At 35.3% G+C, this 25,585-nt stretch overlaps 1 protein-coding gene across 1 annotated transcript; it reads left to right on the plus strand.

The window, feature by feature from the left end:
• Positions 1-345: 345 nt before the first annotated feature.
• On the plus strand, positions 346-1,956 carry LOC149178332 (bZIP transcription factor 44-like). The gene has a single exon (XM_089423611.1). The coding sequence runs from the start codon at positions 1,010-1,012 to the stop codon at positions 1,685-1,687; it is 678 nt and encodes a 225-aa protein (XP_089279737.1). The 5' UTR covers positions 346-1,009; the 3' UTR covers positions 1,688-1,956.
• The last annotated feature ends 23,629 nt before the right edge of the window (positions 1,957-25,585 follow it).

Consider the following 25,585-nt stretch of genomic DNA (forward strand, 5'->3'; position numbering starts at 1 on the left):
TTTTCGACTAAATGGACTACCAAAGTAACTTCGAAAACTGGCCATGCATGGGCGGCGGCCGACACAAATGGAGGTTTGAAGGGACGGTCGTTTTTGTCGCTGGGTTTTGCAGGATTTGACCGGTCAATTACTCAGAAATAGTGTATTTAATGTGGTGTGATTTTAATTTAATTTGGTGGTAAACAGACATTAATTCCAATCAGGACTCTGATTAGAATTGGACAAAAATTCAGACGTAACGGAAGCTTCACCGTGATAAGTCATTTGATCTCTTCAATACTTCGAATTTCAATAGATATGTATGATCATGTAATTAGAAGTTCTTCATGTACTTTGGTTTTGAATGGACATGTATTTTAATGTAATTAGAATTTTGATTCTGAGTCGGGCTAATTAAGGACTCTGGAATATTTTCCTAGGGTGGGTTGGAAGGTCCACACGGCCTACTTACAGAGACCAGAGGCCTTTAATTCTGATATGGGCATAGTTGATTTTTGCTGGTAGTCCAATATTTCGAAGTATATGCTATCATTTCAATATCTGTAGTTTTGGAGTGGCAGTTATCAAAACAATCCACTCGTTTGCGAGTATTATAGCCTGTGTGTATGAATCAGATTCGGAATAATTGGGAGGCCAAAGATCCTTCCTATGCTATCCTTATAGTGCTTCCGTTCCATCGCTGAATATACTTTTGGCTCGGGTATAAGTCTTTTCTCATTTTCACCATTGCTGCCTATTGTGAAAAGGTTGTAACATTTGGGTTTCGTTGAAAACATCCCAAAATTTTGTGTCTGAAATCACTTGGGGCTTAATACCTTTCCTGTTTGCTGTTGAATCGGGTATATGGTGTCATCTCCATCCAAAATTGATTCATCACTGGCAAAAAGGGCTCTGCAATAAAGCAACAGTAGCAATTTTTTCATTTTTGGAGCAAGCAGTGATTTTCAGGAAAGGATCTGAAAGGTTTGTTTCTGTTTCAATCTCTTTAACAGCTCTGCAGTCAAATCAGATGCTTGTTTCTCATTCAAACCAAATGGGCATCGACAAAAGCTCTCTAGTCCCAATCCAGCCATTACAATTCAGCAGAGAAGTATATCATATGGGTAGTACCCAATATGACAATATGAACTTCTCTGCTAATCTGAATGCTCCTGGGGCTAAAACTGCAGTGTCCACAAAGAAATCAGTGCCCATGTCTGAGGACAAGAGTTGCCCAATTCAGGATTCGTTGCATCACCGTAGAGGCAATGGGGAGGGCATTTCACATTCTTGGAGCATTTCAGCCTGTGCTGCAGCAGAGGATCAGCAAGTGATAGACGCGAGAAAACAAAAAAGGATGTTGTCTAACAGAGAATCTGCAAGGAGGTCTCGGCTCCGGAAACAACTTCGCTTGAACGAGCTGAACGCTCAGGTGGCCTATCTGAAAGCGGAGAATGGGCAGATACAGAACAAATTAAACATTGCTTCGCAGCAGTATGCTCAGATTACAAAAGAGAATTACCTCTTGAAATTAGAAGCAGTAAAGCTGAGTCACGAGTTCCAGGGATTACACTACATAATAACTGCCCAATCTGGTAGTGCCTATAAAACCATGAGTATTGAAACTGGGAATTGCAGTGCGGCACATCTGAGCTCCGGATCAGGGATCATTCCTAACAATTTTACGTCTCCTGATTTCTTGTTTTGAGGACCAAAAGCAATATATATTTTTGGGAGTAACGCTAAACCGTTTTTGGGATTCTGTTATGTTGTATCTGGTTTTCTTCTTACAAGGTGGATTTTGACTAACTTGTTGAGTGGCGTTTTACATATGTGGAAACAAGTTCGATTTGGCGATGGAATCACATTTATTGTCGTGTAGTGGGGTAATGGGAAACCATGTCTCCCCCTCCTTAACTGGGATCGTAGTTGCGGTTTCGATTTATAAAAGTAATGGGCATTTAGTTTTAATGAGTTTGAAACATGAAGTTGTATTTTTCATTTTTCCTCAGTTACGCTGAGCCTATAAGTTTATTTTATGTTGTATATGAAGAATATAAACGTTTTGGACGGAGGGATTATTTATTTTTAACAATAAAGGTCAAAGTTTTTATACCAGAATTTGTTAAAATATATCAAAATTTATTATTTAATTTGTGTGAGGACAATTTGGATCTTTTGTCTCAACCATTTAAGATAAATTTAATTAATAAATTAAAAAAATTAAATTGTTAAATTTTTTTTCTATAACAAGAACATTTTACCAAAATAATTTTTGATTTGTTTTAAATAAAATTTTCCTTCTTAATTTTAATCAAAATCTTGCATAGATTTTTTAAAATTGAGTTGGAGTTGTTTAATCTGTAAAATTTAAGAGTCTCAAAAGTTTTTCAGGGTGTTGAATGTATTTATACATTCAAAAATATATTTTAAGCAACAAAAAATCACATGCTTGCTTGAAATAGTTTCGTCACATTCAAATGAAAAAAATTATTTAGTCTATAAATTAGACTATAAATCAAAATACATTTTCAAATATATAAATAAATTCAAAATCTTAAGTATACTAAGATTTCATGAAGTTACAATTCCAATCATTTTTAACCAAATTCAACTTTTTTTTAACCTTGGTAGCACTACATTTTCATCATGTCCAACTTTTCACCCCAGAAAATAACACAAAATTTGAACCCAAAACTTCCAGTGGTGAAACTTCATTTCCAAAACTATTACTATTTGAGTTACCCCAAACTGACGTAAAAAATAAAAAAATAAAAAATTAAATTACACTTTCGAAGATAAATAAAAATGTTACACTACCGTTCATTTTGAATTACGTTAATAAAAAAACCAGACTCGAAACCCGAAGAGAGAAAGTTCCATGCATAGTTGGAAGCATTATAAATTTCGGTGTAAATTATAGATTTTTACACCGAGGTTTTTCAATCATAGAGTTTGAAAAAGCATTAATTTACTGGTACAAAATTTGAAGGGTAATTGATTTCATTTACTATTAATATAAATATGTATTAGTAATCTTCCAAATATTCAATTGGTAGGTAAGTATATTGGAAAAAATTACATGTATTTATTGTTTTAGTTTATTTGATATATGTTTTAGAGTATTTTTGTTGCAAGTCGAGTTTCTACGGATTAAGAATAATTCGAAATATATTAGTTAGCCAACATCATTCTAATGAATAAAGCATAATGTTCATATATTTGTATTGGGCGTGAGCGCATGACGTGACGGTCGGGGTCGTTCGTTTGCATTCTCCTGATTGCGATGAATAAAGCATAATGTTCATATATTTGTATTGCATCCGCATGAAGTGACAGTTGGGGTGGTTTTTGTATGTTTTTGATTGCGATCGAATTTTGCAGAGTTGCGGCTGCAGCATATTATGTTCCATAGAGATTTTGATGTTGGAATTTGATATTCGGTTCAATGTGATCGCTGTCAACATGTTCTGATAGCATGTTCTGACACTTATTTGTACTAATATATGTAAAAAAAAGCCCATAACTCTTATGTAGGGAACTAGCCCTTCCCATTAAAAAAAAAATGTGTTCACTGTTGATGGTAAATTTATATAAAAATTTAATTAATTATTATTTTTTAATGTTAAAAACACTTCATATTCCTATCAAAATTTGAGATTTACATGGTCAACTTGGACATCAAAAGCAGTTACCAGCTTCTCCACAATCACCAACTTCCTGAGGAAAAACAAAAACTCAGAACCACTTAAAAACATGACAATAATGAAGTTTCTCCATCCGGAACAAATCCCATACCCATAAAATGAGACTGAGCATAAACGGTGTAAAATGACGCTTCAGAAGTTACAGCCTTGAGAAACAGAAGAGTCGAAGGCATCAAACCCATAAAAGTGTGAACATTGACTGAGGGAAATATCATCAAACTAATTCAAGATTGACTTGAGCAGTTATTGCACAAAAATAAGCCTCGCCCAGCAGAGAAAGAGTAGCGGCTTACTCACAAACGAGCAGACCCGCCAAACATTTTTAATTATGTTTATGTATATTTTTAATAATTTAATTAATATTTAAATAATGAAATTATTTAATAGTTAAAATTTTAAAAAGTATAATCATGGGAACCAATTTTTATATTATCTTATTTTCAAAATAAAAACACTTCTTAATATAATATAATAATTATTTATTCAACGTGTCTCAATTAAAATAAAAATCTATATATATTTAGATTTAACAATTTTGCACACTTTCTCGTCATTAGGCCACATATCGACTTGTCATCCGGCAATGGAGCAGTCTAAACGGGGGAATTTGGCCTAGTCTCAATAGGCAAATTTAATTGAAATTTTAAGATGTTTTGGTAATCCTTTGGATCACTTTATGTATTAGGGTAATTTATATGTTGTTGCTCTAAGGTGTAAAGAGACGCACTATTAAATTTTATATATATATATATATATATATATATATATATATATATTTTTATTTTAATTTTTACAATAAAAAAAATACAATTTTAATAAAAAAATTATATTTTAATTTTTATAAGCAAGAAAATATAACATTAAAGAGATAAGTATTAGTGTTATAATGAGGCCTCATTAAAAAAGACTTTCTAAAAATATCCAAAAGAAATTATCAAGTTTGTGCTCAGCGAAATTTTCCCATACAAATCAACACTTTCAACGGGATGTGTCGGCCTTCATTTCCATCTTCCTTGTTATCTAGTTGGTGCCCTCTTTGTTTCAACAGATGCAAAAGCTTAGGTGTCAATTATAAAAAAAAATTGTACTTAGAACCTCATCCCTCAGCTGGAAAATCCCACATATTTAACGATAGAAATGTCCTTGTCCAATTGCATCTGGCCTGTATAGGAAAGGATCAGACAATGATCGATCTGCACATCTAATATATGCCTCCTTGTAAAAGGGTAATGGCAAAGGACTCAAGTCAACATTAGCTTCAGTGAACAAATGAATTCCTATAATGTTTGTGATTATCTCATTATCATCATGAATTGGAGTCATAACATAGGTGAAGTGTTTTCTTTCTGCTATGATAATAAATCAAAAAATTTGAAGTAATACACGAAATAATTTATTATTAATCTGAACATTATGATCCGAGAAGCTTGCTAATTCTTTGATGTGTCATGTCTCTAACCATTAAAAATAGTTTGCGGACTTTGTCTCTAACCATGAAAAATAGTTTGTGGACTTGAAACACGTATATCAAACACATCAAACTATTCACTATTAATCTGAACATTATGATCTGAGAAGCTTGCTAATTCTTTGATGTTTCATGTCCTTAACGATGAAAAATAGTTTGTGGACTTGAAACACCTATATCAAACCATCAAACTTGCACAAGATGGAAGCTATATTATTTAAACCGAACCATGCTTGCAACTTAAAATGGATATTAGTGCAAGCAGAAAATAAATAATTGGTGATTGCAATGAGTAGTCAATGGCCTGGGACGAGACCAAATCGCTCCAGAACTTGCGCAAGCTATATTATTTAAACTGAACAATGCTTGCAAATTAAAATGGATATTAGCGCAAGCAGAAAATAAGAAATTGGTGATTGCAATGAGTAGTCAATGGCCGTGGAACGAGACCAAATCGCTCATGTAAAGCAAATCTAAGCATGTGGACCGTTACGAATCCATTATCTTATCCATGTTACAACGAGTTTGGGCCATTTTGGACAAACAGATATCTTAATTTATTTAATATAAGCATAGCTATTCAAAGAAATATTTGAACCGGTACAACTTGATGCTGAAATGTAAATCCTCTCGCGTTAAGTTAGGAGATCCGTACCTGCCAAACCTACAAAAATGTTAATCTAGGTGATGTAAGGGATGCACCAAATCCCATTAGAACCTCTATTTATGTTAAGGAAGGTTAAGCCTTATAATATCTTCAATAGTTCAACATAAAATATCCAGTAATCTTGGAAATTTTTTTACAACCATATCTTTCATATAATCCAAATTTGTATTACTCATCAAAATTATGAATTATTCACTTATTTTGATTATCAACATGATATAATTTCTTTGCAATTTCAAACATTTTGTCTGAGACTTTACACAAGGCTTGGGCACTTAATAATACATTTAATGAAAAAAACCTCATCCTTTTTAAAAAATCCAACCAACCTAAAACTTGGAAATGTATGTTCAATTTTTAAATCAGGCTTACTTTCAACTTTTCAAGCCTCGTCAATTGACAAGGAAATCAAATTCAAAAATGCAACCCATAATTTGGGTATGCACTAATAAGCCTATGTTATTAATTGTTACAAACAAATGGATTTTTGTATAAGTCATGGAACAATCTTCAAATTCTCATTCAAGCAACCTATTGAATTTTAATATCCAAAATCTAAGTCAATTGAGGTTGTCTATACCTATGAAGTAGCAAAGAAGAGAAAACAACACTCACAGCTGAAGAAAGCATTGCAGCCGGTAACAACCATGGAGGTAGGATAATCTTCAAAGAGGAGAAAAATTATATCCAAAATCTAAGTCAATTGAGGTTGTCTACACCTATGAATTAGTAAAGAAGAGAAAACAACAATTAAAGCTGAAGAAGCCACTGTAGCCCCTAACACCCATGGAGGTAGGATAATCTTCAAAGAGGGAAAAAAAGTTGAGCGGCCAGTGGTATTGCTAATATATTATAACCCATTGCAAAAATATAATTCAACCAGATCCTCCCAAAAACATTTCTTGGACAAATCAATCACAGTAATAACATCTTCCTTACCATTAACACATGCCGCCCCAATTTGCCATGCCAACATTTACAACTGTTAATGCAAGTGAATCATTAATTCCATTTCCAACCATAGACTATCCTTTTGAAGAAAACGAGAGGAATGACCTCAACCTTACATCATGAATACCCAATATGAAGGTTAAAATATGATAAATATTAGTAGAATGTAAATTAATATATTTGACATATTTCTCAACTCATAAATTCATTATGTCAAAATTTTCCAAAAAAATTGAAATGTAAACATAATTCAGCATATAAAACTTGGTATAGAATAAAATAAAATTAACAAACTTAAATACAAAAAAAAAAATTATGGATAACATTATAAACTAAGTGGACCAAGCTATAATACTTCGTTATGTAATGATGCTTTTAAACAAACATTTTAGATCAAAATAATGCTCTAGTCACAAAAAGCCACACTTTCTTAGTTTTCTTAATAAATGGTATTGACATTCACTGGAAAAATCTACAAAGAAAAGTAAAAAAAAAAAAAATCACACTTATTGTACAACAACTTGAGTTGTTGTCCAATTGTCTCCTATAACTATGATTGGGTGTATACTCATTTTCTTCAGACTTTCTATGCCCATAGTTGCCTCTTTTTTAAGCGGATTTAAAATGGCTAACATTCTCACTAGTCTTTTGTTTATAGTGGCAGCCAGTTAGATTTGATCCTGGGTCTGTTCAGGATAACTCTCACCAGTTACCGGTTATCCTAAATTTAAAAAAAACATTCCCACTAGTCTTTTAACAAAAGCCATCAAAATTCATGTAAAACCATCGAAATTCATGTTCTCGCATGTTATTCATATCCACATGCATATCCTTTAAGTACTCCTCCGCAATTTAAGGTATAGACACTCCATCCTTAGACATCATCTTCATGTTGCCAACATGTTCATATGTCTTTTGCGATCCACATAGCACACTGAAAAAAAAAAATTGAAAGCATTATGTGGAGCATGATCGACTCAGAAGATTTCAACTCAATTCAGATGTTTGTTAGTATTGATAAGGCTTAATAAATCTTATTTACAACAAGAAGACTGTGAGATGCATATTTTAAATTGTTCTATATAAATTCCACATTTTTAGCAGAGTAGTTTCACCAAATAATAAAATTGAAGAAGCCCCTCAACGTTTTTCAATATCCCATGTAATTAAAGCAGAATTCCTTTTCGATAAAACTCGCTATAGCTCAGTCAACCTTAAAACCTAGTTATAGAAATTACAGTAAATCTGGATCTAACCCACTTCATGAAATCAATGTGTCGGCTTAAGAAAATCATATTTAAAAAAAAATAAAACTAAGATCATTAAATTAAACCTCTCTATTTTAATTTTATTTAAAATGAAACTAAAATCATTAAATTAAACTCTTTTTTTTTTTAAGATCTACTTCATTCATTATCTCCAAAAGAGAAAAAACATACTCTCACCTGAAAATGATTTGTTTATGAAGGCAGTGCTCCTTTTGGTGAAAGTCAGATCAAAGGATAAACACATCCACCATCCAAGTGAGCTTTCAGAGGCTACCAAATGCATTGTATAATAAGTAACAAAAACTGCACGATGCACTAGATAAACTCGGTAAACTTTGTCTTAACTAAGAAAGGACCAGATACATTGTATGAGCCACGTACTTTAATTTTTGACATAATCACAAATGGTCAATAACACGATAGGGCGTATGATCGACTAGGAAAATATCAGAATTTAAAATAAATATTAAAGTTCTTTGGGATTTTTCCCTATTTTGTTTAACTAAAAACCCATTGTTTACATTGAATTAATAATAACTATATAAACTCTATAATTAGCTAACCATATACCTATATCTTTTAGTGTGAATTTTTTTCACAAAATCCACAAAAAAAATCTCATCTAGTATTTCCAATTTAAACAATTTAAACAAACACATATAATAACATTTATATATACTCCTGTGTATTAAGACAGTACAGCAAAATGCAAACTCAAATGAGGTACGACCAAATACTTATTAAAAAAATTACTCAACGTTATTTGGGGTACATATCGATAGAAGTATTTACCATCTACAAAGACTATATATATAAAAGAAATTGAGACTTTCATCAACAAAAAGCCTCTGAAAGTATAAAAGGGTAGTTCAAAGCTAGTGCCATTAAGACTACTCATCATCTTTTCTAGGCTTATTACTCTTGGGCTCAATGCCATCTTATTACTCCTGGGCTCTATGCCATAATCAAGCAGAAGGAGAGTCTTCTTAGCAAGGGCATTGCCTTTCTTATCATTTGATGGAAATGAGAATCGATCAGTGGCGTGCACATATTTGCCATTAGGGCGCTATAGGAAGGCTTTAGAGAGCATCATAAACATTTGGCACTGAGCACAAGCGACCACAATCATTTCAGATCTTCTTATTTGCCATTAGGGCGTTATAGGAAGGCTTTAGAGAGCATCATAAACATTTGGCACTGAGCACATCGCAATCATTTTAGATCTTCTATTTAAAAAACAATCATATGTATCGAGTAGTAGCAGATCCACCATCTAGGGATTTTCTACATACATCTAAATTCCCATTCATATGCATCCAGTAGTATCAGATCCACCATCTGGGGATTCTCTGCATACATCTAAATTCCCATTCATATGTATCCAGTAGTACCAGATCCACCATCAGAGGATTCTCTACATACATCTAAATTCCCAGTGTAACAAGATTATTACTAATATGAACCAATATAATAAGTTGTTTTATTAGCTTCGCCTGCTCAAAATGAAAATAGATTGAAAACATAGTAGAATGTTAGAGCTACTATTGATGCTACTTGTTAGTTTGGAGTTATGGAGTAATGCCCACCATTTCTGCCCTGCTCCAACACACCACACACCATTCTGCTCGCACCACCACCATTTTGTTCATAATTGATATGTATTATGGGGTGACTATAGAGACATTTGTCGAATTCTGATTAAAAGGGAGACATTTTGTTAAATTATGAATAAAAAGGAGACATTCTGTCAAATTAAAGTAAAAACAAAGAGAAAGAGAATTGAGGTAAAATGTTGGCCTGACCATTTTCAAGAAAAGAGGCCTATCGACCTAATTATAGTTTTAGTTTTCTGGTTAAAATGAAAAGTTATGAGTTAAAATATAGAGTCCTACTTAGTTTTAGGTAGTTAGTAAATTTAGTAATACTTATACTAAATGGCCCAAGTAACTCATTTTAGGAGGTTTGCTTTAAAAGTTTATATTATCAAATTTTGATATCAATAGAAATTTACTAAACAAATTTGAAAAAAACATTCATAAATGTTCAACTTCCCATTCATTTTAGAAAGTTTACTTAAAAAACTTATAAAATAAAAAAAATTTGATAATCAATATAAATCTACTAAACAAATTTACAAAAAATTTATTCATAGACGTTCAATTTCCCATATTCTAATGTCATTCTTGAACATAACTATAATTTAATTTCAAAATTTATTTTTAACACGTAGCACTGCAAGGACTTCATGGAATGCGTTTCGCCTGCGCCGCTGTTTCCTCACCGTGGAAATGTAAAGTCAACTGGCTTCAACACTTTCTTCAGCGAAACTGGAGCGGGAAAGCATGTCCACCGCATTGTATATGTAGATCTGGCATTGACGAGGTATGAACTGGTATTTAGCGTCAGCTTTTCCATCCTGAACAGCTTATCAGCGGAAAGGAAGGATTATGGAAACAACTCTTCTGGTACGTCGCCTGCAGCTAATACCATGCCACGAGCACACTTGCTGCGAGGTCTCCGCGGACTAGTTTGACAGCTTTCCACTTGGATCCGATTTGAAGTGTCTTTTAAAAGACAGAAGGGCATCCACATCCCTTTTCTCGTGAAGGTCCATGGATGATCTGAATTCGTCACTCTTCTCCTCCAGCACAGCAAGTTGTGTAATTGCGTTCATCCTGATAAAGTTTCCTGCTCGCAAAATAGATAGGGTGATCCATATTTCCTTCCTCTAGCTGTGCAAGAAATGCACTAGTGTTATCCCAGAAGCATCCACATTTGGGTGTTGTAATATTAATTCCAACTGCAGGCGTTGTGGACAGCGACGGCAAAATCGTGGACAGCGACGGCAGGCCAAATCCGCCATCAACTCAGCAAGCACGCAGCACCCAAAACCGTTCAGCAAAACCACCAGAGCATATCGGACCGCCTTTGATTACAAAGTAGTTTCCGTATAATCAACTCCGATACAATGTAATGCAGCCACATGGTCCTCTACATACGTCAGCAGAACTGACTTTTCGGACGCTAATGTTCAGCATGAAGTGGGCTCCCGAAATCGACGTCAACCGTCCGATTTGCTTAATCGTTCTCCGCCGTCCATCAATGAAACCTGCATACCTGCATACGAGCCTGCAACGAATTAAATAAATTGCGTGGAGTGAAATAAAAGTTTGTTTGACCGCCAGTCCTGTCTGCAAAGGAATTAAATGGAACTCTTCCTAATTCGTAGAAAGTTGGTAAATATTTATGTTTTTTTTCACGGCATGTATTATTATCATATCCTTTTTAAAATGTATACGATATGCCTTCATGGAGTTGACTTTTTTTTAAAATGAAACGAAGGAGTTTTGCATAGAAGCGCAATGTGTTAATGAATATACAACGAATGTAACAAAACGAGCTTGCGGCAGCGAAAAAGCAGGTGTGTTGCACAACAGTGCATAAAAAACCAGTTGCTCATTGTAATGAAAAGCGTGTAGTGTGAGAGAGGATAATGCACAGCAGTGCTATCCGCGAAGAAAAGGGGAGCGCATATGGTAATTGTATGTCCTTTTGTTGACCTGTGGTGAAGCAATATTATTGCACAACAGTGTATAAAGAAAAACAGGGAGCGCATATGTTTCTGTAATTTTTTAATGTATGTTGTAAAAACGCACAGCAGTGCGAAACAAAAGAACAGAGGTTGAAATGTATTTTGGGTGTTGTCCAAACAAAGGGGAAGCAAGCGAATGAAGAATCATATGGTGTGAGTAAATTTTTTGTGAATGTAATGTAAGATTTACTGCACATGTAAAAATTTATTTTACAGCGGTAATGTAAAAGGGGTTTTACAGCAGTAAAAGAAAAAGAGAATTTTACCCAGCAGTGTAAATTCTCAGGAGAAGACAGAGTAAACATTTTGTTGGCTGAATGTATTTTTGGTGAATCCCTCTTAGTAAAAGAGGATGAATGTTGTATCAGGCATTATATTTTAATGAATAGAAATCATTTTCTGGGTATGTAATACTCTGTTCTCAAGAATTTTTTTTAAAAAGCTTCCCTGTGCAAAGGATCCTGAGGAGAGAAGAAAACAGAGCATTGCCTCTGTATGTTCAGTTTTTATTTGTTTTTGGGATTTTACCAGAAAAATCCCCAACAGTGGTATCAGAGCTAGTCCAGGCTCTTTGATGGTGACAAAGCTGGTTCAGGCTCTTTAAAAGTGTCAAAGAAGCTGAAGGAAAGATTCTTGTTGTAGTAGAGAAAGCTTCTCCAGTAGTGTGAAGACTCAGCAAAAGAATCCAGGTATTTCTCAGATTAATTTTCTGTGTTGCTGTTGAAGAAACAGTGAGTCATTTTAAAAACACAGTCAGGTATTTTAAACATAGTTAAGAATGGCAAAGTCAAGGAAGAAAGTGTCCAAACCCCCTAAGGTTGTGTCTCCCTCTTCTACTAAAATAGAAAACAATCTATTTGAAAGCATTCTATTTGAGGTTCCAAGGTTCAATGGGAACTTTGATATATGGGAAATAAAAATGAGGGCTTTCTTAAAGTCTGAAGGGATTGAAATATGGGAATCAGTGATGGATGATAGCAAGAAGGATAAAGAATCCAAGGAGTACAATGCAAAAGCAGCAAAAATAATCTTGGATGGACTGTCTGATTCTGTAAAGAAGAATCTAGGAAAATATTCATCAGCAAAGGAGATATGGGACAAACTGCATGACCTTCATGCAAAGGGAGCACTGACCATGACCATCAGTGAAGAAGAAAATTATGAACCCATCATAGAAGCTGAAAATGAGAAGGTGGACCTCATCAAACTTCAAGTAAAAGAGAGGGATGAAGAGCTTGCCAAGCTTAAGAAGGAACTTGATGAAAGCAAGAGGAAACATCATGAAGAAGTCATATCCATGACAAATCAGTTGAATAGAGCAAAGAAGCAGGAAGACGCCTTGTCAAGTCAACTTGAACAAAGGCACAAGAGAGTGAATAAACTTGTAGAAGAGATTGGACAGTGCAAGGCTGAGGTCTCCTCCCTTAAGTTTGAAATACAAGAAGCCAGGAAGCAGGCACAAGGAGTTGAAAAGAAAATGGAGAGCAGTCAAGTAGAAATCTCCAAAATGAAGTCAGATATAATCTCCCTTAAAATAGCAGCAGCTGAAGCTACTCGTAGTAAGGAAGAAACTGAGGAACATCTTACAAAGAAAAATAATGAGTGTGAAAGATTGGAAGAAGAAATAGTCCTCCTTAGGAAAAGGGTTGAAGGGATGAACAAAATCATGAAGAGCTCTCAAGCCTTGGATGACATGCTCAGCTATCACAGATCCCCATCTGATAAATCAGGACTTGGGTATGTAGGTGAACCCTCAAACAAGAATGAAAATGCTTTAAGCAAAGGAGATGTGAAGAAAGCAGAAAGAAATTGTGATGCTCCTAGTTTCAGCAAAGACAAGGAGAAAGATCAAGGCTACAATAGAAGAAATCCTACTCCAAGTAGAAAACCAGCTCCAAGAAGAAATGTAGCTGATGTCAAATAGGCAAGATGCAATGGTTATCATCAAAGAATCTCAAGGCAGCAAGGCTTCAGAAGTACATCAAGGAAACCTCCATCTCCCAGGTACCAAAGTTCATTTTATGGTTATTGTTATTCTTGCTCAAACTTTGGTCATATGGCAAAAGACTGTAGAGCATTTCATAGAGATAAATGTTGTAGTCTCCGACAATCTCCAAGAAATAATTTTACAAGAAGAAATCATGAATTCTTATTCATGAACAATGTAGAATGTTTCAAGTGTCATAACATTGGGCATATGGCACGTGATTGTAACTTAACATGGGCTCTTACACAAGCTAGACCCATGCAAAAGAAGAAAGTTACACAAGTATGGAGAAGGAAGGAAATACAGTCTGAAAGTCCCTTGAGCTCTCAAGCTGATCTAAGTTTCTTTTAAGAAAACTTTGTTGAAAGAAAACAATGCATACAGTTAAGGGGGAGCCTGTAATTATTGATCATTATTGCTGAACTGTTTTAACAATCATTCTTTTATGAAGATCTTGTTATAGGGGAGAGATATGGAATTAAATCTGCCATAAAAGCAAAAAAAAGTCTGCAGGGCATGGAGACTGCGTGGAGGATGTATTACAACACAACAGAGCGCAAATGATTTTTTTTTTTTTTTTTTTGTTAATCCCTCTGAAATGTAATATGCAGCAGTGTTGAAAAATGTAATTTTTTTTCTTCACATATGCACAGAAGTGCGGAGAAGAAAAAGGGGCAGCGTTGAATATGAAAAATGCAGCAGCATGAAGATTTTTTTGTTAAAAAAAAACGAAATGTAATGGGCAGCAGCACATGTAAAAGAATTTTTTTTACAGCAGCAAATGTAAGTGCAGTAAGTGTATTGTTTATTGAATTGAAATGCAATATATGCAACAGCAGTGAATGTAAGAAATATTTACACACAATAGTGTAAATTTGTAAGCTGGGACAGAGTAATTGTTCTAGAAGAGACAGAATATTTTGTTTTTATGATTATTTGCACATGGAATGAATGATACAATGTGCGGCAGCAGAAGAATGGGAGGAGATGCGCAACAGTGCATTGTGTAAATAAAAAAAATGAAGACGAAGATTGTGTGAAGCAAGGGTGTAAAAAGGAACAGGGGCAGCCCATATTAATTTTTTTTTGTGTGGAGAATGAAGCGCAGCAGCGTGAGGATGATTCCTTTTATATGCAAGTAACGCAGTGTAATGAGTGAAACGAAAAGGGCAGCGAATGAAGAAAATAGAATGAGATGCATAGAAGTGCAGTGAGGGTAACTGACACAGCAGTGTGAAAGATTTTTATGCACAACAGTGCGAATTGCAGAGGCAAGCTAGCAGCGAACAATCAAGGGGAGATGCACAAGTAGTGCATAAATTATTTGTTGATTCCTTTTGGAAAGAATTACATTTACAGCAGTAAATGTAAGTAATTTTTTTTTTATTAAAGCAGTATATGTAAAACTCTGTTTTTACAGCAGTAAATGTAATTGAGATTTTACACACAGTAGTGTAAAATCTCAGGAGGAAAACAGAGTAATATTTTGTTGTTGAAATCTTTTCTTGGTGAATCCCTCTGTTAAAGAGGAAGGTGCTTTTCAGCACAGTGTCATGGTGAATCCCTCTGTCAAGAGGAAGATGCTTTTCAACATATACTGGTGAATCCCTCTGTCATGAGGAAGGTTCTCTTCAGCACAGTCTCAGGTGAATCCCTCTGTTAAGAGGAAGACTATTTTGTTGTTTGTGGAACTGCATCAGAAGTAGTGTTGGTGAATCCCTCTATGTGAGGAAGATGTCTTTGTAACAGCAGTGTTGGTGAATCCCTCTATGTAAGGAAGTGTTTGAGTATGATTGAATGCCCAACAGTTGAAATTAAAGGGGAGTGTTGGAATATTAATTCCAACTGCAGACATTGTGGACAGCGACGACAAAATCGTGGACAGCGACAACAGGCCAAATCCGCCATCAACTCAGCAAGCACGCAGCACCCAAAACCGCTCAGCAAAACCACCAGAGCATATCGGACCGCCTTTGATCACAAAGTAGTTTCCGTATAATTGACTCCGATACAATGTAATGCAGCCACGTGGTCCTCTACATACGTCAGCAGAACTGACTTTTCGGACGCTAATGTTCAGCATGAAGTGGGCTCCCGAAATCGACGTCAACCGTCTGATTTGCTTGATCGTTCTCCGTCGTCCATCAATGAAACCTGCATACCTGCATACGAGCCTGCAACGAATTAAATACATTGCGTGGAGTGAAATAAAAGTTTGTTTGACCGCCAGTCCTGTCTGCAAAGGAATTAAATGGAACTCTTCCTAATTCGTAGAAAGTTGGTAAATATTTATGTTTTTTTCATGGCATGTATTATTATCATATCCTTTTTAAAATGTATACGATATGCCTTCATGGAGTTGACTTTTTTTTAAAAGTGAAACGAAGGAGTTTTGCATAGAAGCGTAATGTGTTAATGAATATACAATGAATGTAACAAAACGAGCTTGTGGCAGCGAAAAAGCAGGTGATGTTGCACAGCAGTGCATAAAAAAAAAACCAGTTGCTCATTGTAATGAAAAGTGTGTAGTGTGAGAGAGAGGATAATGCACAGCAGTGCTATCCGCGAAGAAAAGGGTAGCGCATATGGTAATTGTATGTCTTTCTGTTGACCTGTGGTGAAGCAAGATTATTGCACAACAGTGCATAAAGAAAAACAGGGAGCGCATATGTTTCTGTAATTTTTTAATGTATGTTGTAAAAACGCACAGCAGTGCGAGACAAAAGAACAGAGGTTGAAATGTATTTTGGGTGTTGTCCAAACAAAGGGGAAGCAAGCGAATGAAGAATCATATGGTGTGAGTAAATTTTTTGTGAATGTAATGTAAGATTTATTGCACATGTAAAAATTTATTTTACAGCAGTAATGTAAAAGGGGTTTTACAGCAGTAAAAGAAAAAGAGAATTTTACCCAGCAGTTTAAATTCTCAGGAGAAGACAGAGTAAACATTTTGTTGGCTGAATGTATTTTTGGTGAATCCCTCTTAGTAAAAGAGGATGAATGTTGTATCAGGCATTATATTTTAATGAATAGAAATCATTTTCTAGGTATGTAATACTCTGTTCTCAAGAATTTTTTTAAAAAGCTTCCCTCTGCAAAGGATCCTGAGGAGAGAAGAAAACAGAGCATTGCCTCTGTGTGTTCAGTTTTTATTTGTTTTTGGGATTTTACCAGAAAAATCCCCAACATTGGGGTTAGCCGTCAGACATCGCTCCCTAAAATTCATGACTATTTGTCTCTTGTTTGTAACGGCCTTTTCTCCTCAAAATTGGCTCAGTCACTCATTTTTCCCTTGAAATAAGCCTTGGAGATTCCCCATTAAAACCATATCCATCAGAAAAAGAATAATTACTTAATCCGCCAATTTGGCTAGAGATATGAGCTCCTCGATGGGTACGGGAATGTACCGTGGAGCTTGAGTAATCAAGAGTTGTTGCACTTACATTTAGAGTACACCATGAATAGAAAGCACGCTAGCATCAGAATAATAACGTCGTTGTGATCCATTTCTCTCTCAGAAAATCAAAACGCCCTGCAAAGTTGAGTGAGTTGAGCTGTTAGATATGTACATATTTAAAATGAGAGGGACTTTTATATTATAAGGTCCCCGAGCAACAACACAGAAGGAAGATATAATAGAGAAATTGCCGTATTGAGGGGGAGACGAGAGGGGAGAAAAAAATCGTGGTATGAACTTATGAAGTCATACAACAGTTACTATGTTGAAAGAGGCAAATGAACGTATTGAGAAAGAGGGCGTGAGTCGGTAAAGAATTGATAGAAACTGCACGGAGATCGGGGAGACAAAAGAGTGAAGAAAGTCGACGTAGTGAAGAAAGTGGTGCTCGGCGTGAGTCGGTAAAGAATTGATAGAAACTGCGCGGAGATCGGGGAGACAAAAGAGTGAAGAAAGTCGACGTAGTGAAGAAAGTGGTGCTCTTGAGTAACTGAATTGGACAAAAATAAGGAAAGATAAATGGGAAATGTGAAGCTCCTGGTCAAGTTGGGGCGGTCCATTTTGCAGCGATAGACACGGAAATAGACGTATGGAACGGGAGATAGAAAGGTCGAACTCCTGGTCATGTTGGGGTAATGGTCGTGGGGCCATCTTTAAGCCTATTGCAGATTCTTTGAATATTTGGGAATCAGATTGACATGGATGCGGTCAATTTTTTGACGGCGTCCATGTCTGGGAATTTGCAATCGACTTAAGCTCGAGGCATGCAGTTACCAGCGATAGAGGCGGAAATTGCCCAACCAAAATTGAGGAAAGCTTCCGTATTGACTGCTGGTAGCCTTGGTGTAATGGTCATGGGAGTTGTCTATCTGAACGTTTCACAACCTTCATCAATTATTATATAAAATGGAAAATAAATCTGAAAATTTTTCAAAAATTTCCACTTACATACAAGTAACTTGAAATAAAAATAATATATGTTAAAATTGACACATACAATATACATTATTGAATTGTAAAATACACTTTATTTCACAACACTCCATATACATTATTAAATTGTATACCATATACATTATTGAATTGTAAACTACACTTTATTTCACAACACACCATACACATTATTAAATTGTAAAATACACTTTATTTCTGTCTCTGCAAATACTTGAACTAATGGATACCATTTAAACAAGGGAAAAGCCAAAATAAAGTCTTACTGTTTTAGTGTAAATATTTTGGGTCTTGCATCTTTATTTCTGTCTCTGCAAATACTAGAACTAATCGATACCATTTAGACCAGGAAAAAGTAAAAAAGAGTCTTACGTTTTTAGCGTAAATGTTTGGAGTCTTCAATCTATGATAATATTTAATGTTATTATCTTTAGGGTAAATTTAATATGCTATATGAAGGGTTTTATCCTTATCATTTAATTTCAATTTTTATAAATAATATATTGAATTTTTAGAAATAATATATTGAATTTTAATAATGGGTTTGGATTTGGTCAATAAGATCCGTCTATTCTTTACTTCCTTTCTCCAAATAAATTAACATGGGATAGTATAGATGACTTCATGGAATGTGTTTCGCTTATGCCATTGTTTCCTCATCATGATAATGTGGAGCCAATGTAACCAGCCATAATGCCTTCAACACTTTCTTCAGCGAAATTAGAGCCAAAAATCATGTGCTGTATCTGTAGATCTGGAGCCGACTGTCATTGACGAGGTATAGACTGGTACTTCGAGCTGATTGTCATTGACGAGGTATGGACTGGTATTTACAGTTAGCTTCGTTGAATTAGTTGATTATGCAATCTAATTTTTGTTGAAATGTAATTTCAAACTGCCATGTTATTTTTCCAGAAAACCGCCAGCCTTTTTCACACCGCCTTTCACGAGTGAAAGGTGGTATTTCTCAAATGGCAGCAATACAATCATCATTCGACACGTGGATAGCATTTTTGCCAAAGCAGTGTTTTTCGGAACGTAAAGTTCAGCAGAAAAAGGCTTGCGATATTGATCGACAGCCATCCGATTAAAGTGGGCCAGATCTACGATAATGGTATATGGATTCCGTGGCTACCATAGCAGACTTGGCATGTGATCGGGAGGAAGAATTCTCTGACAATGGTTGTATGAATGGGTCTTTCGAACCAGAGGTGAAGGACAAGAAATCAATTAATCCACCTGAAGTAGTTAATGAAATTTACTATGGTTGGTATATGTTGGTAAGGTTTTTAATTTTATTATTTTTAAATTCACAGGAGTAAGTCTTTTGTTTTACGACACAAGTAAAAACGTGATGTTATGTTCTTTTGTTTTAGTGTTGAATGAGTAAGGAAACACATAGCAGTGCGAAGTAAAAAAAATGTAATATGCGTTAGCGCAAGGGTTCTGGGGTTTTTGTAATACGCGTATGAAGAAGTAAAAAAGGGGTTTATACATGCACAACAATATGTAATATGCGAAGGGGAGCACGCAGTGCATATGTAATGAAAGAGGGCAAATATGCAGCGCGAGCATAGGGAGCACGCAACAACGTGAAGAAATGTTTTTGTTGTTCTGAAACATGTAATATGCAGCATCATAGAAATAGAGTGGTAGTAGTGTTATATGCGTTAGCGCAAGGGTTCTGGAGTTTTTGTAATACGCGTATGAAGAAGTAAAAAAGGGGTTTATACATGCACAGCAGTGTGTAATATGTGAAGGGGAGCACGCAGTGCATATGTAATGAAAGAGGGCAAATATGCAGCGCGAGCATAGGGAGCACGCAGCAGCGTGAAGAAATGTTTTTGTTGTTCTGAAACATGTAATATGCAGCATCATAGAAACAGAGTGGTAGTAGTGTTAATCCCTCTGCAATATAGTGCAGCAGCGCCCGAATGTAATTTTTGTTGTTGAAAAAGGAATACGCAGTAGCGTAAATATATCATGTTTTGTTTGTTGAATATCTAATGTAATATGCAGCACGCCGCAGTGCGAATGCAAGAGGAGTATGAAGAATTTTTACACAACAGTGTAAATCTTTTCAAGAAGAGTAAAAAGAAGAAGAAGTGAAATGTAATTTTTGTGTTGATTGAACTTGAAATGTGAAACGCAGCAGCGTGTGAGTAAGCAGTGAATGTAATGAAGAGATTTTTACACACAGCAGTGTAAACTCTCAAGGAGAGACAGAGTAATTTTTTTTGTATTGCACAGCAGTGCAGAAATGATCTAAAGTTTTTTTTGTTGTTTTTATTTAGAAGAATCCCTCTGGCAGAGGAAGAACTTTTGTAACAGTTGTTTTTATCAATGAATACAAGTTTCTCTGTGCTTGTATGAAACTCTGTTCTCCCAAACAATTTTAGTTTCCGCTGTGTTGAAAAACAAAGCATTCTGTTCTGTTCAGTTTTTGTTTGGAATCACCAAAAATTATCAACATGGTATCAGAGCTTGTCCAGGCTCTTTGAAGGTGTCAAAGAAGCTGAAAGAAGGATTTCTTGCTGCAGCAACTTCTCCAACAGAGTGAAGACTCAGTCAAAAATCCAAGGTATTTCTCAAGTTAGTTTTTTGTGTTACTGTTGAGGACAGTCAGTTATTTTAATACACAGTCAAATGGCGAGGTCAAGGAAGAAAGTCTCCAATCCTCCTAAGGATGTGTCTCCCTCTACTACTAAAATAGAAGACAATCAATTTGATGAGGCTCCAAGGCTCAATGGGAACTTTAATATATGGGAAGCAAAAATGAGGACTTTCTTACAGTCTCAAGGGATTGAAATTTGGGAATCAGTGATTGATGATAGCAGGATGGATAGAGAATCCAAGGAGTACAATGCAAAAGTAGTAAAAACAATCTTGAATGGGCTACCTGATTCTGTAAAGAAGAATCTATGAAAACATTCATCAGCAAAGGATATATGGGACAAACTTCATGAACTTCACTCAAAAGGAGCACTGACCATGACCATCAATCAAAAAGGAGATCCTGAACCCATCATAGAAGCTGAAAATGAGAATGATGACATCAAGGCTGAAGCAGACCTAGAAGATGAAAAGAATGAAAAGGAATTTGTAGAAGAACTCTTCGCTCAACTTATGACTGCCATGGAAGAGATTAACAATTTGAAAATGGAAAATGAGGCACTTAAGAAGATAGCTCCAGCTGGTAACCAAGATCAAACAAGGAAGAAAGTTGATCTCATCAAGCTTCAAGTACAAGAAAGGGATGAAGAGCTTGCCAAACTTAAGAAGGAATTTCATCAAAGCAAAATGAAGCATCATGAAGAAGTCATTTCCATGACAAATCAATTGAATAAAACAAAGAAGCAGGAAAATACCTTGTCAAGTCAACTTGAGCAAAGGCACAAGAGCATGAACAAACTTGAAGAAGAGATTGGTTAGTACAAGGTAGAGGTCTCCTCCCTTAAGTCTCAATTACAAGAAGCCAGGAAACAGGTACAAGAAGCTGAGAAGAAAATGGAGAGAAGTCAAGCAAAGAATGAAGAAATCTTCAAAATCAAGTCAGATATCATCTCCCATAAAATAGTAGTAGCTGAAGCTACTCGTAGCAAGGAAGAAACTGAGGAACAAATTGCAAAGAAGAATAATGAGTGTGAAAGATTGGAAGAAGAGATTGTCCTCCTCAGAAAAAGGTTGAAGGGATGAAAAAATCATGAAGAGCTCTCAAGCCTTGGATGACATGCTTAGCTATCACAAATGTCCATCTGATAAATCAGGACTCGGGTATGCAGGTGAACCCTCAAACAAGAATGAAAATGCTTTAAGCAAAAGCGATGTGAAGAAGCCAGAAAGAAATTGTGATGCTCCTAGTTCCAGCGAAGGCAAGGAGAAAAATCAAGGCTACAATAGAAGAAATCCTATTCCAAGAAGAAATCTTGCTCCAAGTAGAAAACCAGCTCCAAAAAGAAATGTAGATGATGTCAAAGAGGCAAGAGGCAATGGTTATCATCAAAGGATCTCAAGGCAGAAAGGCTTCAGAAGTACATCAAGGAAACCTCCATCTCCCAGGTACCAAAGTTCATTTTTTGGTTATTGTTATTCTTGTTCAAACTTTGGTCATATGGCAAAAGACTGTAAAGCATCTCATAGAGATAGATGTTATAGTCTCTGACAACCTCCAAGAAACAATTTTACAGGAAGAAATCATGAAATCTTATTCATGAACAATGTAGAATGCTTCAAGTGTCATAACATTGGTCATATGGCATGTGATTGTAACTTAACATGGGCTCTTACACAAGCTAGAACCATGCAAAAGAAGAAATTTACACAAGTATGGAGAAGGAAGGAAATACATTCCGAAAGTCCCTTGAGTTCTCCAGCCAATCTAAGTTTTTTTTTAGAAGACTTTGCCAAAAGGAGACGATGCATACAGTTAAGGGGAGCCTGTAATTCTTGATCATTATCGCTGAAGCTATTAGTGAACAGGTTCTTATGAAATCCTTGCTGAACTATATTTTTGATGAAGATCTTCTTATAGGGGAGAGATATGGAATTAAATCTGCCATAAGAGCAGAGAAGAAAAGGTTGTAGGATAACTTGGAGATGCAAAGGTTGGAAATCTTGTTTGAGGCAGAGAGAAAGAGGATATTACATAATGTTCAGAATACTTTTGCAGTTGCTATGGCATCTGAAGGAACATCTAAGGAACTGAGAGCAAATGACCCACTGATTTTCCCAGAAAGCACAAGTGCAGATCATGCCCCAATGGATATAGCCAACTGCAAAGACAGTACTCTTGTTCTCCAGAACAGTAACCAGGCACCGTTTTGTGGCTCGGGATTGATTGGAGTCCCTGGGCACAACAGTGAAAGCGATGAAAGGAAAGCTGATACGAATAGGCAGAAAAGTTTTGAGTTTTTTGAGGAAATGTCTGGGTATGACTTATAACCCAGCAGTTGAAATTAAAGGGGAGTGTTGAAATGTAATTCCAAACTGCCGCTTTATTTTTCCAGAAAACCGCCAGCCTTTTTCGCACTGCCTTTCACGAGTTGGTGGTATTTCTCAAATGGCAGCGATTACAATCATCAGTCGACACGTGGACAACAGTTTTGCCAAAGCAGGATTTTTCTAAAACATAAAGTTCAGCAGAAAAGGGTTTGTGATATTGATTGACAGCCATCCGATTAAAGTGGGCCAGATCTATGGTCATGGTATATGGATTCCGTGGTTACCGTAGCAGAATTGGCGTGTGATCGGGAGGAAGAATTCTCTGACAATGGCTGTATGAATGGGTCTCTTGAACCAGAGGTGAAGGACAAGAAATCAATTAATCCACCTGAAGTAGTTAATGAAATTTAATACAGTTGGTATATGTTGGTAAGGTTTTTAATTTTATTATTTTTAAATTCACGGGAGTAAGTCTTTTGTTTTACGGCACAAGTAAAAACGTCATGTTATGTTCTTTTGTTTTAGTGTTGAATGAGTAAGGAAACGCACAGCAGTGCGAAGTAAAAAAAATGTAATATGCGCATCAGCGCGAGGGTTCTGGAGTTTTTGTAATACGCAATAGAGCGTATGAAGAAGTAAAAAATGGGTTTATGCATGCACAACAGTGTGTAATATGTGAAGGGGAGCACGCAGTGCATATGTAATGAAAGAGGGCAAATATGCAGCGTGAGCATAGGAGCACGCAGTAGTGTGAAGAAATGCTTTTGTTGTTCTGAAACATGTAATATGCAGCAGCATAGAAACAGAGTGGTAGTAGTGTTAATCCCTCTGCAATATAGCGCAGCAGCGCCCGAATGTAATTTCTGTTGTTGAAAAAGGAATACGCAGCAACGTAAATATATCATGTTTTGTTTGTTGAATATCTAATGTAATATGCAGCACGCAGCAGTGCGAATGCAAGAGGAGTATGAAGAATTTTTACACAGCAGTGTAAATCTTTTCAAAAAGAGTAAAAAGAAGAAGAAGTGAAATGTAATTTTTGTGTTGATTGAACTTGAAATGTGAAATGCAGCAGCATGTGAATAAGTGAATGTAATGAAGAGATTTTTACACACAGCAGTGTAAACTCTCAAGGAGAGACAGAGTATTTTTTTTGTATTGCACAACTGTGCAGAAATGATCTAAAGTTTTTTTTGTTGTTTTTATTTAGAAGAATTCCTCTGGTAAAGGAAGAACTTTTGTAACAGTTGTTTTTATCAATGAATACAAGTTTCTCTGTGCTTGTATGAAACTCTGTTCTCCCAAACAATTTTAATTTCCGTTGTGTTGAAAAACAGAGCATTCTGTTCTGTTCTGTTTTTGTTTGGAATCACCAGAAATTCTCAGCAATTTTGTTCATCAGTCGTTAAAATCCAATAGGTTTCTAATATTTCTGAGTGATTTTAGATATCTATTATCTACATATTTTTATCAAGAAGCAATTTTGCTCCACTGGTATAAACCATTTAAGATGTTTGCATTTTATTGAGAAACAATTTTTCTCTACTCATAGAAACCATTAAAGATGCTTGTATTTTATCTAAAAGCAATTTTTCTCTACTCATAGAAACAATTAATGCTGCTGCCACTCAAAAACCATTAAAGATGTTTGCATTTTATTGAGAAACAATTTTTCTCTACTCATAGAAACCACTAAAGATGCTTGTATTTTATCTAAAAGCAATTTTTCTCTACTCATAGAAACACTTAACGCTGCTGCCACTCAGAAACCATTAAAGATGTTTGCATTTTATCTAAAGGCAATTTTGCTCCACTCATAGAAACGATTAATCTTGCTAGGATTGCATTGGAGTGAACAATTTTGCTCTACTCATAGAAACTATTAATGTTGCTGTGTAAATCTTTTCAAAAAGAGTAAAAAGAAGAAGAAGTGAAATGTAATTTTTGTGTTGATTGAACTTGAAATGTGAAATGTAGCAGCATGTGAATAAGCAGTGAATGTAATGAAGAGATTTTTACACACAGCAGTGTAAACTCTCAAGGAGAGACAGAGTATTTTTTTTGTATTGCACAACAGTGCAGAAATGATCTAAAGTTTTTTTTGTTGTTTTTATTTAGAAGAATTCCTCTGGCAAAGGAAGAACTTTTGTAACAATTGTTTTTATCAATAAATACAAGTTTCTCTGTGCTTGTATGAAACTCTCTTCTCCCAAACAATTTTAATTTCCGCTGTGTTGAAAAATAGAGCATTCTGTTCTGTTCAGTTTTTGTTTGGAATCACCAGAAATTCTCAACAATTTTGTTCATCAGTCGTTAAAATCCAATAGGTTTCTAATATTTTTGAGTGATTTTAGATATCTATTATCTACATATTTTTATCAAGAAGCAATTTTGCTCCACTGGTATAAACCATTTAAGATGTTTGCATTTTATTGAGAAACAATTTTTCTCTACTCATAGAAACCATTAAAGATGCTTGTATTTTATCTAAAAGCAATTTTGCTCTACTCATAGAAACGATTAATGCTGCTGCCACTCAAAAACCATTAAAGATGTTTGCATTTTATTGAGAAACAATTTTTCTCTACTCATAGAAACCATTAAAGATGCTTGTATT

This window comes from Pinus tabuliformis, chromosome 4_1 (genome assembly GCF_031772625.1).
Source record: "Pinus tabuliformis cultivar Carrire ecotype Pingquan chromosome 4_1, CPIR1, whole genome shotgun sequence".
NCBI classification, from domain to species: Eukaryota; Viridiplantae; Streptophyta; class Pinopsida; order Pinales; family Pinaceae; genus Pinus; species Pinus tabuliformis.